This window comes from Mastomys coucha, unplaced genomic scaffold, assembly GCF_008632895.1.
Source record: "Mastomys coucha isolate ucsf_1 unplaced genomic scaffold, UCSF_Mcou_1 pScaffold4, whole genome shotgun sequence".
In the NCBI taxonomy this organism is placed as follows: Eukaryota; Metazoa; Chordata; class Mammalia; order Rodentia; family Muridae; genus Mastomys; species Mastomys coucha.
This window is the reverse complement of record NW_022196910.1, coordinates 26,584,041-26,601,843: the sequence shown is the minus strand read 5'-3', so window position 1 is coordinate 26,601,843 and position 17,803 is coordinate 26,584,041. Positions and strand designations below refer to the sequence as shown.

Sequence of the window (17,803 nt, the reverse complement as noted above, 5' to 3'; positions counted from 1 at the left end):
GCTATAGGAGCAAACAGAGGCAATCCAAGATCAAAGGTACACAGAGGTTAATGCTTTCAATCCCATTGTAAATACATTTCACCAAAACTGTTCTCCCGGAAATACATTCATATGATAGGACATGCAGTCTCCATTGCCCCTTATCTACCTCGAGGCAACTATTTCATTTTAAAACTCTTTATTTAATAATCTTTTTAAAAAAGATTTATTTATTTATTTATTTAATTTATATGACTGCACAGTAGCTGTCTTCAGAAACACCAGAAGAGGGCATCAGATCCCATTACAGATGGTTGTGAGCCATTTTGTGGGTGCTGGGAATTGAATTCAGGACCTCTGGATAAGCAATCAGTGCTCTTAACCGCTAAGCCATCTCTCTAGTTCCTATTTAATAATCTTTAAAGACTTATTTTATCAAAGATCATAGGCTGTGACACACTGGATACAGACACAGACATGAGATCTCAAGCTCTCTTAAAGCCAGAAATAAAAGACACTGTAAAAGAGAAGAGCCATGTGAGTGTGTCAGTGTGTGTCTGCAATCCCAGCACTGAGAGGCTGAAGCAGAAGAGGGTGAGATTGGGGCCAATCTGTGCTACATGGCAAGAGTGTTTAAAAACAAAAAGTCCCACTGTTCTCATTTTTTCATTCAAAATTATTTATGTAGAGATGGGGGAGTTACTGACTTCCCATGACTTGTACCAATTGCAATAGACTTATATACTAAATTTCATTAACAAAATATTTAGATTTACCAAGAGTCAAAAAGCATAGCCATAGTTAAGGCAACAGAACATTTTTATGTGTGTATGCATGTATGTGTGCACGTGTGTGCACGTGTGTGCGCGTGTATGTGTGCACGTGTGTGCACGTGTGTGTGTGTGCGTGTGTATGTGTGTGTGTGTGTGTGTGTGTGTGCGTGCATCTGTGCCCAGACTAGGTCAACATCAGGTGTCCTCATCACTCATCGCCTTATCTTTTTAGACAATATCGTTCATTGATCTTGAAGCTCACTGACTGTGCTAGGCTGGCTACAGACACCAGCCTGTTTTGTCTTGCACTTTTAAAAAAGAAAACAAACCACATAACTTTCAACCATGAGATAAAACCCTAGGTTTCATCAATAAGTTCTAGTGGATTCTCAACCTTAAAAGGCTTTAGGATAACTCTAGCTTATCATCTCAGATGTATTCAACAAGCAGAACTATCACATTTGAATTTCTGGTCAGTATATCCTATTATAGCTTAGATGCCAGGAAGGCTGGCCCTAGACTTTGCACACAATAAATTTCACACCACTGAAAATATTTTCCTTACAATCTTTACAATAATCCTTACAAACAGTTTGAAAAAAAAAACCCATTAATTTGTTAACTAAAATTTAGAATATCAAAAAATTTAGAATAAATATTCTATAATGAAAGTTGAGTAAATGGAAAATTAAAAAAATTGAATTGTCTGTTTTTAAGACTGGCAAAGAGCCTGCACATATTATACAGAGATACACATAGACTTTTTAGAATCTGGAAGGATTTACATACTAAAAGTAGTAAAAATGTAGAAAGTGGTATTTTTCAGTAAATACTATTTTCTTATTACCCGTCTTCCTCTATATTTTCCACAGAAAAGTAGAAACACTATTTACTTAAGTAAAAGTTGTTTATGATGATGATGCCCAAAGACTGACAAGCATATTATCAGAATACTCTGTTATCTGTACCAGTGATTCTGATCTAGGGACAATTTTACGTTCCTAATGAGACATAATACAAAATCTGGATACTTTTTTTGTTGTCTCAGTTGGAGGAACTCTTCCGTGAACAATGAGGACTGGTTTTGATCAAACGTTAATTGTACCATTGATCAGAAGCTCTGCTCTGTATTCTGTAAGATAAACACACACATTCTGACTGATTTGCTTACAATCAGTCAGATGTTCACACAAGTCCTAGGTGCACCTTTGTAAAATTTCTTTGTGTCGTTACATAAACAGCTACTAAAGCTACCAATATTTTTTAAAATGAAACTCTTCATAGTGTAGAATACCTAAGTATGAAACTTCCATGAACAAAAATACTTGGAAGGGTCAGTCTTTTGATACAGCAGACTATAGGCTAATTTGAACATAGTATCCAAATATGCAGGCTACATTTGTTAGTATACAGACTATATTGGAATTGCGATACTCACTATAACTAAGCCTTTTAAAAGGCAGAAGAATGTTAAGAGCACACCCAAACCGGCTGTGGACAGACACTACAGCCGAGCTGCTCTGTCTATGCTATCCTTCCTCTTGGGTCATAATATTCCCCACAGACTGAATCCCCCCAAATCCAAAACACTCACATATCTGCAGCTTTCTGATGCCACATTAGGAAATTATGCAGATAATTCTTTAAAATATTGTATAAAATTACCTTCAGGGAATGTATATCGGAGCCATAAATACAAGTGGCACATGGACAGGCTCCTTCCCCAGGAATCTCATTATATATGCATTTTGCAAATACTCCTGAATCCAAAGACATGAAATCTAACACCTACATCTCAAGCACTGCAGGACGAAGGGTATTAAATCTATGTGTAAGCATTTCTATATGAAGTAAAATAAAATTTAAAGACTTGAGAAACTCCTGCTAGCAAGCTATATCCTACATGTGTAGTGGCCAGATGCATACGTCTACTCAGTATACATGCATGGAAGAACAGTTAAATGGTATCTCCCTATATGCTGCAGGAATCACTGAAACTTGTGAGTTACTGTGAAAATCATTTGGGATGATATCCTTGAAGTGCTTAGGACAGAGCCTATCACACGGCAGTCAATAAGTGATCTCTGGCATCATCATCATCATCATCATCATTATATTAAGCAAACATGCTGAGCTACCATCATACTACCCCCCCAACACAAACACTTGTATTTACTTACGTGCATTATTCCCTTCGGGGGGTTGATAAAAAGAAAGACCCAATGATACTATGGCTGCAATTTCTAGTATAATTAAAGTGACATCTTGTAATGCTTCCCATACTAACTGAAGAAAGGTTTTTGGCTTCTTAGGAGGTATAAAGTTCTTTCCAAACACTGCTTCTCTTCTTTCTAAATCTGCAGGATTTCCACTTAAACCTGGTAAAAAAAGAAAACGAATTCTGGTGAGCTTGTAAGTGAAAGTATCCACTCTATGCAAAGCATATTAATTTGTTCCACTTCAGATTGCAAGTCCCAGGACTGTACTGGAATGTTTACCTTTGTTCTTTTTAGTCTAAACACACAAGAGTTTAAGTCAATGAGAAGCACACAGAGGTTTACTTGAAGTACACATTTAAGTAGCTAACTTAAGAGGGGGTTACACAGGTAGGCAAGGGGAAGGCCCTGGGTGGGTCACATGGGTAGGCAAGGGGAAGGCCTGGAGTTTGATGCTCAGCATGCATTGCAAGAAACCCCTTTTTTCAATGGCTTTGAAGTTTTCACTTTTACTTTACTTACTTTGCTTCCTTTGACCATATTTCCCCCCGCCTCCCCCCAGACAGGGTTCCTCTGTGTAACCCCGGCTGTCCTGGAACTCACTCTGTAGACCAGGCTGGCCTCGAACTCAGAAATCCGTCTGCCCCTACCTTCCAAGTGCTAGGATTAAAGGCATGCGCCACCACCGCCCGCCTTGACCATACTTTAGACACCAAGACATCAGAACCGTTTATCCAAATTTGATATTTTTTTTTATGTTAAAATTAATCACTTCCCCAGTTTTAGGAATGCTTCCCTTTAAAATGGGGAAATTTCGGTAAAAAGATACAAGGCTGATTTGCTGTAGGCACTGAACATTGATCGGCTAGCTGAGATCTGCAGATGAGCAAAATGCTTTGTTTTATTTTTTTAATCCTCATTTATGGAAGAACGAAGAGTTAATTTGTACACAATATCTAAAAGCACCTCTACTGACATGTTGGTTGTAAAGTAGACTGGTGAGATTTTTGTGTCATGAGGCAGAAGATTAACAGTGGCCTCTCAAGAAAGGGAACTGCAGCTACCACTGCTGTCAGGGCAAGGCTGGACTGTAAGATGGCGGCACATTCATTGTTTAGGCTGTGGGATGTGAAAGACAGAAGGGGGAGCCTGAGAGAGTTGACAAACACCATCTTTCCTTACCTTCACTGTATCAACCACATCCCACCCCAGTCTGATCTTCTCCATCCAGACATGTGACCCAGACATATAAAGAACCCCCTCACAAAGTGCACGCACACGGCCGGCGGCACTTGGAATGCATCGCAGAGCCCACAGAGCTCAACTTTTCTTAGTTTATTTAAGAATGGTGAAGGTGTCAGAGGTACCAACATACTCCCCCTAATTTTTCAGATTAGACTTCAACTTTTAAAATTTTATTTATTTATTTATTTTTAAAATACGGTATGATCCCATTTACAAAAGGCAAGAAAGAAAACAGAAAAGGACCACACTACTCAAAGAGAAGGCTCTTGATTTCAGTGCTCGCGTTCATCGCAATGCCGAGACAAGCAGAGAGCCAGAGATATCTGACTCTATGGCTAGAACAGGAAACAAACATATAGATCTGAAGTCATCACTGTAGAATGTACCACAAGAAGATGCCAGAGAATTTCCTCAGTGGTAACTGTAACACGGTCATACTTCAAGGCTTCAAAGAGCCTTGAAGACAAGTCAACCAAAACTTTGCGCCACTCTCAACTCTGAGGCAGTCACTAGAACGAAGACAAGAGAAGACTACAGTAATCAAGAGGACACTAGATTCTGGGAAGTCTGGCCAATCTGTTTGGTCTCCTGCTTCGGTGACCTCACATTAAGGAGGAAGAAGGCTGAGTGCTTGCTTGTCTGCTCCGTGTTGCTCTCCACTTTCTAAGAAATGGGCATACATTTTTTTTTTTAAAAAGTCTTCCTTAATGGAGATTATCATTGATCACACAACTTACATCTGATCAGCTTAAATATTACCATGAAAATTACAAAATTATAGGTCACAATTTTATCTTTTATTAGCTGCAATGTTTTATGTTAATATGGAAAAGAAAAGACACACAGTTAAAGAGAGCACCAAGAAAAGCTGGTAGCTTTAATAAGGATGTCTGTGACTTTTCTAACCACCATGCACGGCTAAGCCCATGCTCACACCGTACAAGAGTGAGGCTGCTGGGGAACAAGAAGACGGAAGACGCAGGTCCCGTACTGATATCTTGCTTTACTTTTCATCGTGAAGGAAGCACCAGTACTATTTGTTGGAATGACCGACAAGGTTGTTTTGAAGAAAAAAACAGAAAGCATTAACTCTGCAAATAAAACAATTGCAGGGTAAAGTTCATTAAGTTAAGTAGGGGGAGGACAAGGTACAAATTTGAATGCTAGAAGTGTCAAGCTCATTTGGAACACAAACTTTAATTAGATATTTAATAATCTTGGTATTATGAAGCGAAGAGTTTTGTGAGTTGCCCAAAGATGTTATTTACTGATCATCCAACAACTTCCAGGCAGCAGACACTGCTCTACATGCCAGGGGCCAGTTCTACATTCGGCAAGTGTAAATTATATCCTAGAGACACAAACAGATATGTTTAAGAAATTTAAAGATACCTAGAATTCAGAGAAAATGGATTTTTCAGAGGCCTTCAGAATTCTGAGTAGACTACATCAGCCTGTCTAACAAACTACCATCTGAATGAGTCTGAACGACAAGGGGTCAGACATGAGAAGACCTGAGGGAGGCACTTCCAATAGAGCAAACGCAAAAGCCAGAGATCAACACAAGATTATAAGATTTAGGAACCAGGAAGCAAAGCAGTGTGGCTCAAGTCCAGTGATCAGGGAGGAAAGAAAGAAGAATGGGTCAAAAAAAGAATCAAAGGTTGGGGATAGAAAAGACGATCATTATTCACTTTAACTGTGATGGAAACTACCTGAAGGTTTTAAAGTAGGGAAGTGATAACTAATGTGTAATTTAGAAAGGTCATTTGCAGGGCTCTGTTGGAGTGCTCCAGGGGAAAGACCAGTCAAGAGGCTGCTGTGCTGAGAGACAGAAGTGCTTGATTCTGGGTTTTAGATGGAGAGGCAGAGAGAGGAGTAACTGGATCTGCCAGGTACCCTGGAAGGAGATCAGACAAACACGAGGAATGATAGATGTAGGATGAAAGAGAGAGAGAAAAAAAGAAAGAATGGTATTTAGACTTAACTTTTAACTTTTTTGGGGGGGGTAACAAGGACTTGGGGGTGGTTTACTGGAATGTTTGAAGCAGGTGGGTTTAACTGAAAATCACAGCTAACATGTGTGCAGTCAAGTGGGTGGATGGATGGCGGTTATTTACCAAGATAGGACAGGCTTTGGGAACTGCAGGGCTGGTGGAAAGGGAAAAGGGAATTAATAGTTCTGTTTTGTAGACCTGAACAAACAAGGGGCAATATCTAGTAAGCTGACTGCTAGTCATATTCAGCATCTCTGCAAAGTCTGAGCCAAAGGGTTAGCAACAAGGAAGGGTTCTGGAGACACCGGCTAGATGAGAGCTTCCTTAGAGAGCAGGCAGGAAGGATAGCATGAAGGATGTACTCCGACAGAACCCGGGACAGAAGGAAGCATGCTCACACAGTACTACACACGCTTCTGTAAGAAAGAGGTTTAAAAGATGATACTGCTGACTATAGGAAATGCTGGGGTAGTGTGAGAGGGCTGGGTAAGATACAGGCAGAAAACAGCCCATTTTCTTTCACTAAACAAATGATGATCTTGACAAGATCCTTTCAGCATGTGTGGGAGAAAGTGTGGTTAGAAAAAACTGAAGAGACCATGGCAAGGAGCAAGTGGAAACCATCATTTTTTTTTCCCCCAGAAGTGTAATACAGTGGGGAAAAACAAATTAGTAAAGGTGAGTTAGAGAGGGTATTGTTTGTTTTCTCAAAGACGTGTGGCAGATATCAAAGCAGATTACCTACTAAAGGAAATGAGAACAGACGGATGACAGAATGATACAGAACTTGTGGATATTATTAGAGGAAGACCTGAGAAGAGGCGAGGGGGATGGAATCCACGTGAGGAGGGTCAGTCTGAGGGACATCGGGAAGACACTGCCACTGACAAGCAGGGGTACGGATAGGGAAGAAACCACCTGGTCCTGGGTTTTAAGTCAGAGAAGTAGCAAGTTATTATAGATAAAACGTATCAAGAAATACAATGAAAATTCTGAGGAGTCCTGTGAGCTTGGCTGATTGTGGCATACTGGTAATCAGTCAAGGTCCAGCACAGTTAGCTCCAGAAAGAGGAAACAGAACCACAATCCATAGAATGCTCTAAACTTATACACTTTTTATGTCTGCATCTACCAAGGTAGGGAGAAAAAATAGCCTGAAACTGATCCTATGAACAGGTAAGATAGAGTAACAGCACTATCTTATACTTGAGCAGAGAGAGAGAGAGAGAATCAAAACCAATTCTATCAAGTCACTGTGACTCTTGTAAGAAATACAGCATCTTGACTGTTGCTTCTAACTTAGGAATCTCTGAGGAGATTTACTGGAGTGTTTGACGCAGGGAGATTTAGCTGAGAATCGAGGATAATCCATTCCACGTACAACTAGGAACTGTGTGACTATGGGTGTATCTATGTGTACATGTGTGTGGCTGAGGGGTGGGTGTAGCAGTTAAGATGACTTTCCTATGTAGGACAGGAGCTGGACCCAGACTGAAGAGTGTATGGAAACGTGTTCGTGTGCATCCTCCTTCTTCACTGCTTCGGTTTTGAAGGAGGAGGCGATCCCTCATTGGCCCTCAAACTTTCGATCCTCCCATCTAAAGTCAGACTTAAATACTCATTCCCATATGCCACCCTGTGCCAGGCACTGTGGGAAGGTATGGAACACACAAGAGATGGGTCAGACAGGATGCCGTTTCCTGGTTCTTGATTTTAAAGGACTCAAGAGTTTGGTAGGGATGACTAATAAGCAACCACTCAGACACACCCAGTGTATTACATATTAAATGGCAGTGGAGGGGATACTACCAGACTATACACAAAAAAAAAAAACGGACTCCAAACTCATAAGGGTGTTGATAGGCGAAGGAATTCCAATATACTCATTTTAGTATCTCACTCTCCTTATACAGGGTTGTAGGTGGAGGTAAAGTGTGCTAGAGACCAGACTAAAAAGAAGTGAGAGCTTACATGACATACCATTTTTAAGAAAAATGAAAGATTCTCTGCTTCAAACATTAAGAATCAGAGATAGGAAAAGGGACCAACTTAGAATCAGATCACAAGGAGAGTTCTAGGTCTACTGGAGAAGTGTAAGCTTCATTTCAAAAGCAATGTCAAATGACAGGCAGTGTGTGGGAAAGACACCAATTATTACCCTAGCTGAACTTTTGAAAAACAAGACGGTGGATCCTACCCATAGGGCACAATGAAAGAGACTCTGTGGGTAAAAAGAAAGGAGTTAGAATTCCCAAGGCTTAACGACCACACGAGAATGGGTTTAACAAAAATTCACATATAAATCAAAGCAATTCAAGTTTCTAACTTGGCAGCAACACAGGTAACAGTTTCAGCAGAAAGGTTTGGAGAGGTTCAGGAGCGGAGCTGTAGGAAAAGAATGGGAAATTGGGGCTTCATTCTCAAGGCTGAGGGGAATCCTGGGTAGAAACTGTCCATACGGGAACTATGAGTACCCAGGTGATGGATTGTGAAGTCAACATCAATAGGTTTTTGGATGGCATTTCCTAGAAGGGTATACCAACCACCAGAAACCCGCAGACCAGTACCAGCCCAGGAAAGTCCAGGAGAGGAAAAATGCCTGGTAGCAAGAAAGAGAAGTCCAGAAGTCTACTGGGAAGACAGAAAGGGAGTATTTTTGAATCTATTGTTAGCTAACAATGAGACTTAGAAGCACAACAGAAAGCCAATGACACACTACTTCAGGTTCAAGCATGACTTTTAAAATACTATACATGCCATAGAGTTGGACAACTAGTTAAAATGGCTTAAAAAAAATCTATAAGCAATGAAAACAAGTGAGCAGAGCAGGCATCAAAATAACAATTAATTCTCTACTACCTTGGCAATACTTTTCTTGGACAAGGTTGTGCAGGAGTGACACAGAACTCAGAAGCATGAGATGGTACATGCTAACATACCAGAGCCATGCAAACACTGGCTGAACATCTGTGCTAATCTGCAAAGCAGAGCACAAACCTCGGGGCATGAGAGCATTCTTTGTACTAGTCCCTATGTCAATAATGATTTATCCCTAGGGAAAGATCGATTTTCTCAAAGAGTTAAAACTATATCACCACGTGGAGACAAGGTCAAAGTACACTGGTACCAGAGACTTACTTGTAGGGAGCGCAAATATAAGCTGTCACTTAAAACATGGAAACTAGGCAACCAATGACATCAGCTACTGAGTCTCTCCTGCCTCCCATCATGCACCTCGACTACTCCTATTGCCCTATTTCGCTTCCTCTGTTGGTTTTACTTTAGTCCCTCTTTAGCCTCATTTTGATAATCGTCACTTAGAAAGCTCAGCTCTACCTGACTTCTTCCCTCTATGGTGCACGAAGCCATGGCTTCGAAGCATCTGTCTTTAATTTGTATTAATTCCCTTTTATACTTTGTTTGGTGCAGTATTACTGCATAACAAATATGATACTGGAGCTAGGGGCATGCATTCCAGAAGTCTACAGCAGAGTCTTTGCTGCCATCCAATACAAAGCACAAGAAAGATAACAGAGGGGTAAATAGGAAAGACACCTGAAGTCATTGTGAAAGTCAGCAGACCGAGAAATGGGATTTAGAGTAGGAATAATAGAGTCAATATAGGAAAGTAAAACATGAAAGAAAGATAGTTTAAAATAATTTTAGGTGTTAGGATGTTATAAACAGATTATTTTAGCATATTTTCACTCTAAAGCTCTGAGGAATGTGAGATACATGCTCATTCTAAAAGATGCAGCTAAAAATATGACATTCCAAGTCTTACCTTCATTTTACCCAGAACTTTTAATTTCAATCCCCCTCAGGAATTATGATAGTTAATCAAAAAGATGGGAAAATCTCATCTGACCCAAACATGGTTGGTCTACTGGTCAAGACATTTGTAGTCTTCCTGAGAACAGGCTCAAATCATACCTTTTTTAGAGAGCACATGGTTAGCGGGTGGGAAGAATAGGGGAGCAATGAACCCAGCTGCTCGGACCAAAGGGCATGCTTCTAAAGGCCCCCAGCCCCATGCTGAGGAGAACTCCACAGCCTGCCTACTGAATGCCTCCCGAAGGACCCTTCCCTGAGTTTCCTGGCCATGTACTCTTGCTAATAAGTACTGTTTCCTTCCAGCCCCAAGCCAACGGGCTAAGTGATCATGATAAAAATCCTCAAACTCTTTTCTTCCTTTCAGTATTCATTATCTCAGGTATTTTGTCACTGACAGAAAGTTGACACACAAAACCATTTATCCATCATGTAACTCCAAAAATAAGTCTGTTTTTCCACTGAGGGAAAAATTAAGAGACAAGAACAAAGCAGCTCTTTCTCAGTATCTCAACCCTTCCATGAGGCATACGGACTGAACTTTTATAAAAAGCCATCCCCTGTACTAGTTTAAAAGCATCTCCTCAGAGACGTCGCAGCCGAAGTGTCACTTTGGGCAAGCTGTTTAACTGTTTTTGCCTACAAAATAGGATAAAGGAGTTTTAAAGGATAAAATGGGCTTACATTTGTAAGAAAGCACTAATAACCCATCTAGCACAAAAAAGTTATATAAGTGTTACTGTTTCTGTTGTTGCTATCCTTAAAAAAAATTCTGAGCTGCTCCTTCAGACATTAGTCTAAGACAGCCACCTCCACACGATTTCTCTTCTCCAGTCATTTTTCTCTTAAGCCTAATACACAAACCCTGTATTTAGACACTATACATTATAACATGGTGAACTGTCTCGCTCCTCTGAGAATAAAGTACAGATCGTTGTTTTATTCATGGATATGTGCCCAGGGCCTAAAAAGTACCTGTCACATAGCAGACACTTTCTAATACTATACTTGAGCAATTTTAAGGCACATATATTACAGTAAAATTTCTGAGTGCCAGATGTAACTTAATTTTATACTCAGAATTTCCTCCAACAATTGCCAATACCCTTCCGTCTTAGGGAGCTATATGGAATCTATGGAACACACGAAGCACCAAGTCAGGTCAAAGGCCGTGTCGGGGAGTGACTCATAAACAAATGCACTGAAGGGGCAAGGGACAACTTTAGTTTCAGCAATAAAACCCATGTACTGTGAAGAACCACTTCATTTCTCACGTTTCCTGAATACAGATTACTCTAACAAAAAGGTATGTATTTACTGTCTAGACACACCCCTGGTCACACAAACCCCAGCTGCTTATTTTTGATCCTGATTCACTTATGATTTGCCTGGTTGATCAGTGACAAAATGTTAAGATTTTGGAGTGAAAAACTCCTAGTAAGTGAAAGCTATGAGGAGTCCCTTGAAAATGTTTCTATGAAGTTTGCTGCCATTTTGGTAATATTTCAGTAACTATAAACATAAATATGCTTACAATGGACTGTTTTATAATATTTTAAAAGTATTTCAAGATGAAAAAATATTTATATATAAACTATAAAGACCAATTTATTCATATTTTAGGAAACATTAATTCACAGTATTGTTAAGAACATGATCAAGAACTATGCAAACTTAGAAGAGGAAAAGCAGTGCATAATTCACTTACTGCCTCAAAGCGTACACAATAAACATAAAATATTAACTGTTAAATCAGTTCTCAAGAGACCATTCACCCTGAGCCATTCACCATGGCTTCTACCATGTTGTCAAGAGTAAATAATCTATTATTCCCAGAATGTCTAGAAGCAAAATTTCCAATTAATTCATTAACTAATTCAAAATCAATGTAACATACTACTCAAAATAATAAAGGAATCCGTAGTACAAATTAATAAGAAATCAACTTACAAAAGATGACAAGATGTAGGAGATGTATACCCAGCAATTAGGAAACAAAGACTCTAGTAACTTATAGCAACAAAATACAAAAATATGGTTGGGTGAACGGCAGTCAGTCATATATCTGAACCTGAAGTTCAATATATACCTTCTGCAGTACTAAACATCCAACCTATGGATTATGTATATTAGGTAAGTGCTCTGCTATGGGGCTACATACCTAGCCACTCAATATGCCTTTTATGAATAATTATACGTGACAAGGAGGTTTCGTTAATGTTAATATTTCCTATTAATTTGGTGATCATGAAGCATTCATCAGTTGAGTTTTAGATGAAATATAGTACATATGAGTAAAGAAAACTAATAAACCTAAAAATGGGAAACAGCACATTAAGGTATACATCTAGCATGCCAAATAGTAGGGTAATCTCAAAACAAGTTTGCATAATGAGCAAGCATCAAGCTTTATCATAGGACTAAGGTGTAACAGGAAGTCTACTATGTTAGCAGTTCTGACTTGAAAAGATACAAATAAATCCTGAGATATCATGCAGTGAGATGATGTCATTTTAGGACATGGCTTCCTCAGCACTGTGGTCATCAGAGAACACCAAGGGCCTCTTGTCATAGTCTGCAGCGAGCATGTCCACATACGACTACACAAATACTTTCCAAGAACTTTGTCGGTCTGACTTAAAATTCCTGAATAATTCTGGAAATCATCTTTTGTTGTTTCGTAAAGTCCTGCCACCAGCAGTAATGTTATGAAAATGTTGAGAAAACAGCTTAATAATAACAACAACAACAATAATAATAATGGAAACTTTGTATCCTTAGTTTTATGAACAGCAAGACTAACTTTGTCAGACCACCTTAAAGGTCATAGCACAGGGAAGTCATGCTAAAACAAGGGATTCTATGAAACTAAAGCCTTTTTAAACAAAGGGAAATTCGACATAATCTGACCACATACATGTTTTCTAAGTGAGAGACTTAGTGCCATCTACCTAAAAATTTGTGTTCACACCTCGGTTGACTGATGATTAATAGTTTAGATTAAATCCCATGAGCAAAAACAACGTTGATGGCTACTGGAAGTGAGAACTATTTTAAGACATGGGCAAGATGAAGGCTAGTGAGCAGTTTATTTCCACTGAATTCCCCGGGGGTACCACTCTCAGTTCTATCCTCCACATCGCCAGTGAAGGGCAATCTTGTTATTGTAAACTGGAATGCTAATGCAGACAAATGGATAAAATAGTTGAGCTTACCATTCTGCAAAGTGTAAGTTAATGGACTCGAACCATAGCAAGCTGAGCAAGCTGATAACGCATTACTGAAATCATGGCACGATCATACAATAGCTAAGACAATATCAACATGCTTTCATCTGAGCTGAATAAACACTACTCTCTGCTCCAGCAACTCATCAATACAAGACTTACCTTCATTGGGAGATGTTTTCAACTTGGTGCAAATGCCATAGACATCTCCATAACTCTCCTGTATTTTCCGTAATGCATCCGTGGATCTGAGCTCCATAAGAGCCCGCAGCTCTGTAAGCGTAATTCCAAAGTCTCCCTCATGATTAGCTTCTTTCAAGGAGTTCTTCACACCGCTATATGCAACTGAGTTGTTGGCCATGTCGCCCATCACAAGGATAATTTGTTAGGAGGAAAATGTTTCCCAGAAGAATGAAATTTTCACTTGATATATTTCCAAGATGAAAATCTTTTAAATATGAAAATCTTCCTTAAACCACACACTCATTGTAGGACTCTGCAAAGCAGTTTCAGCAGCAACAATTCCCAGAGAAGTATCTTGACCACTGGCCCATGACTCGTTTCTTCCTCTCAATCTTGAGATGTATACATCTGTAAGAAGAAAAGATTTAGGTGTTATTAGTTCATTCTCAAGAGTATTTATTACCTATGCACGCAAGTGTACTTTTTAAATGCTACCAGGTAGCTAAACGAAGTACACTAGTTACAAATATTCATGAACTATGGTTTTGGACTCATAGTATAACTTGTAAAAAACGGGTTGAATCTAGTCAATAGAACTCAGTATCAAATGAAAGTGGTCAATATTTATATCTGCTGTGCTGAGGATGGCTGGCTAAGCAAGGCTCCTTTGCCTTGCACTAAATCTGCAAGGATACAGACATAAATTCGATAAGGCTGTTTCCTTTCTCCCACTTCATAAACACTACACTTGGCCCAATACTGCCATTTTACGTATCTCCTAGGCCAAGTGGGTTCCCACATACTCACACCAATTACTATAATAAACAACTTAAAAAAAAAAAAACAACTGAGAGTGTAGTTCTTTCATAATCTTGTTTCCATACTCAAAATCTGTTGGCTAGAACACCCCATCATCCCTAATATAGATTATTTACTATAATAGATAAAGTTAAGATCCTTGTTTGTATTGTGACAAGGGCATGTGTGTCCATTTAACTACTGCCCTGCTAACCCCATCAACTGCCACGAATGTGATGATCTGTTTATGGTATTTGCTACAGACAGGCTTCTTCACCTGGCTGCTCTTTTTTTTTTTAAGGAATGGCATGGCTGTAAATCCTGTATATTCTAGACTGAGATTAAACGAGGAGACTTGCAAGTTATAAAGAAAGAGCTTAAAGTGCCTGGAATAAAAGAAAAGTGGCATTCTGGGTCCAATGTCATTCCAGTCACACGAAATCATCTTCCACTTAGCTTTAGTCAGTAACAACGACATTATTCTTTTTTGAGTTACACACACACACACACACACACACACACACACACACACACACACTTTTAGTCACTTCCCACTACCCTCTGGCTCCCCTCTGATTCCTTTCTTTCACCTAGTCCCCCAGTGACTACTTCCTCTATTAGAATATGATGCCCTCTCCACCTCAGGAGCCATCAGCAGCATTAGCCTTCATAGCCTCACCGTCATCCCCTCTATCCATGGTGGAAAGTTGGATGGACTGATCTTGTGCAGCTGTCCACAGCTGCTGTTTTCATGGTTGAGATGACAACATCATTATGTAGAAGGCAGTGATTCATGACACTCTTCCTTGTCTCTGGCTTTTAAACTCCATCCACTCTTTTGTAGTGTGTGTGTGTGTGTGATATGATATACATGTTCGTTCCATTTAAAGCTGAATGTGTACGAGTCACTCTGACCATATACGAGCTATGTTTCTGCATTAACTGTCTCTGCAAAAAACGAACTTCTCTGTCCTAGGCTGAGAGCTGCCTACAGAAGCGAGTCTATGGAAGATAGTTTGCTAACTTGTTTATTTAGGGAAGCAATGATAGCACTTACATTTTTTATTTGTAGGTACCAATATCTGTCATTTCTCTGAACAGATTTCAGGAAGATAAAAGAATGTTATTCACTGGATATTCTTAAGTACCTTAAGAAATGGGATAATAACTGACTTAGGTAGGAGTAGAAGCGACATACCATGCTCCTTCCACTAATAATATGGCCTCCACCAAGTTTTCCCATTTACTAGGTCACAATGGACATTTCTGTTGATCAAAAAAGCAGTCAAATAACACCAAACAAATCAAGTCATCTATACAATCAAATCAATACTAAACAGAAAGTGTTGTGGATTTTGGTTGTCACCTCAACAGCCTTTTCCCCAGTGCTTACTAAATCTGAACTATGTTCCACAGAAAACCATTGCCCCCATGCTCTTCCTACTTCAGAAGTGTGAATGAGACCTGAACAGACTATCAAGACTTCTGCTCTGCCTCTGTGCTCCCTACCAGCTTGTTTCCTCTTACAGTGTTTTAATCTGTGAGAAACACAAAGAGCTACTGTGATCACCGAGCACTACTCGATCCAACAGGGAAGGGCCATCAGAATGGATGATGGATGGGTGAGTGCATGCACAAATGAACATGGGCCTCCCTACTCCTCCCTAGGCATTGTTTAAAGCCCTGGCTTAAACAATGAGTAAAGTTTGTCCTGTCCTTGATTTTTTCCAACAATTTATGGAGAAATTGATTTTAGAAGTTGAGTTTTCTATTACTGGATGAGTCCGGAGCTTTGGTTCAGTTCTGTTCCATACACTAAGGGAACAGCTTGAGAAAAGGCTGTTCAGGAGACGCACAGAAATGCAAAGCAGCCACTCTCCAGAGTAGACTACCTAGATCACCAATGATCTACTAATTCCACATCAGCTGTTTTCTCCTTCTAGATCATCTGTTACCAACTGCTGCTGCCTCCTTCTTTACTCTAAGCCAGTGTATGACAACAATGCCAAGGGCAACAACAAAAACGCTTTATTTGCTAGCCTTAAAGTTATAGTCATGTAAGAGAAAAAATAATTTTGGATTCAAATAAAATACAAAATAGAAGCCAGATCGTCTATTTTGATCCTCTTTGTTCAAAGAAAATTCACCTTCCATTTTAAAAGTTTAAGAAAGACATTTTAAGTGGAAGCTGAAACTTCAGAAAGGTGATGTCTTAAAGAAGACACACAACTCTATTTAGGACCCTTAGCCTATAAAATGTATCCCAGAATAAATGACACTTCTAACTAAACCACTGTTCATAGTGTGAGGTTTTATGGAAATGGACAGCTGTGGCCTGACGTAGGGCAGGAATAGCTGTAATCTTCAAATGTGGAAATTAAGATGGATTCTTCCCACACATAAGCTTTCCTAGGATGGGCAGAGACACAGGAGAACACAAAAGATGACTGTGAAGTCCACCTGCTAAGTAAGCTAAGAGACAGTGCTATTAATAACACAAGCTCAATTCCTTCTTTCACAAGGTAGACTGACTTAGAGACCACAGGAAAAGTTGTATGAAAGTCACCTAGATTCAATAAATGTCAATAACGGATTACTCCAGATTTTAAGAATCATTTACACAAACTAAAAGAAATATAATGGAAGAGCTAAGTAATTTATGAAATGAAATATGGAGTCATATAAAGCATTCTATGAAATGATTTTAGTATATATACCAATATGAGATTCCTATAGCCAAAAACCATGTACTATTATTACTAAGAACATCAGCAACAAGACTGCCTTTTAAATGGGCTTCCCAACTCTTTGATGATTCTAAACGTATGTTAGTGAGCTGAAGATATGAGAAGTGTGCTTATTCAATCTATAAAAATCTAAAGCTGGGTAATCGAAAAATATGTTAGACAATGGATCAGGATCCAAACAGACAGATGGGAACAAGGCTAAATTTAATTGGCACACATGCATGATCATCTTATATTTAATTCCAAAACATAACTTTGCAAATATGTATAAAAATGTGTCAGCATATATGAAAAACAAAGGCCAAATTTATCAAAGCTAAATATGTATTAACTTGATATTATGTGGCATTATCAAGTTAATAGTAAGGTGTCAACCTTGATCACATAGATCACCAATTTTTCTGGAATAAAATGAATTTAAACATAAATTAACAATAAGCACAAGCCCTTATTTTGTTAAGTAACAGTTATGAAGGAGTCATATAATTTAAGGGATATGAGAGATAAAATCCAATTTCCCATTTTACAGATACTGAAGCCAAACTCTTGATCACCGAGCATTAAACACTGAATCACTAAAACAAAAGCAAATGACTAACCCTGAAGTCCAGGTACACTTCCTAACAATGTGCTGATGTTAAGGCCTACCTGCCATCCAGTGAAATAGCTGTCTCTATACTGTAAACTTAGCCAGTTGATAGATCAAAGAACTCAAAAATAGTCTGGGACCACAGCTTCTGCACAAAAGTCCATGCAAAGAGAATTCCATCTTCTTAATTCCTCTCTCAGCATGTGTGGAATATGCAT

The 17,803-nt window shown here is 39.1% G+C and overlaps 1 protein-coding gene across 6 annotated transcripts in view; it reads right to left on the bottom strand.

Moving 5' to 3' along the window:
• The window catches only part of Atp2b1 (ATPase plasma membrane Ca2+ transporting 1), a 106,956-nt gene that overhangs the window by 42,220 nt on the left and 46,933 nt on the right, over positions 1–17,803 (bottom strand). For all 6 annotated transcript variants that reach the window (XM_031349474.1, XM_031349469.1, XM_031349471.1 and 3 more), the window contains exons 2-3: positions 13,431–13,859; positions 2,933–3,130 (exon numbers count right to left, since the gene is read on the bottom strand). In XM_031349474.1, coding sequence (XP_031205334.1) covers positions 2,933–3,130; positions 13,431–13,638 — 406 coding nt within the window. In that variant the 5' untranslated portion in view covers positions 13,639–13,859. The remainder of the gene's footprint in view (positions 1–2,932; positions 3,131–13,430; positions 13,860–17,803) is intronic.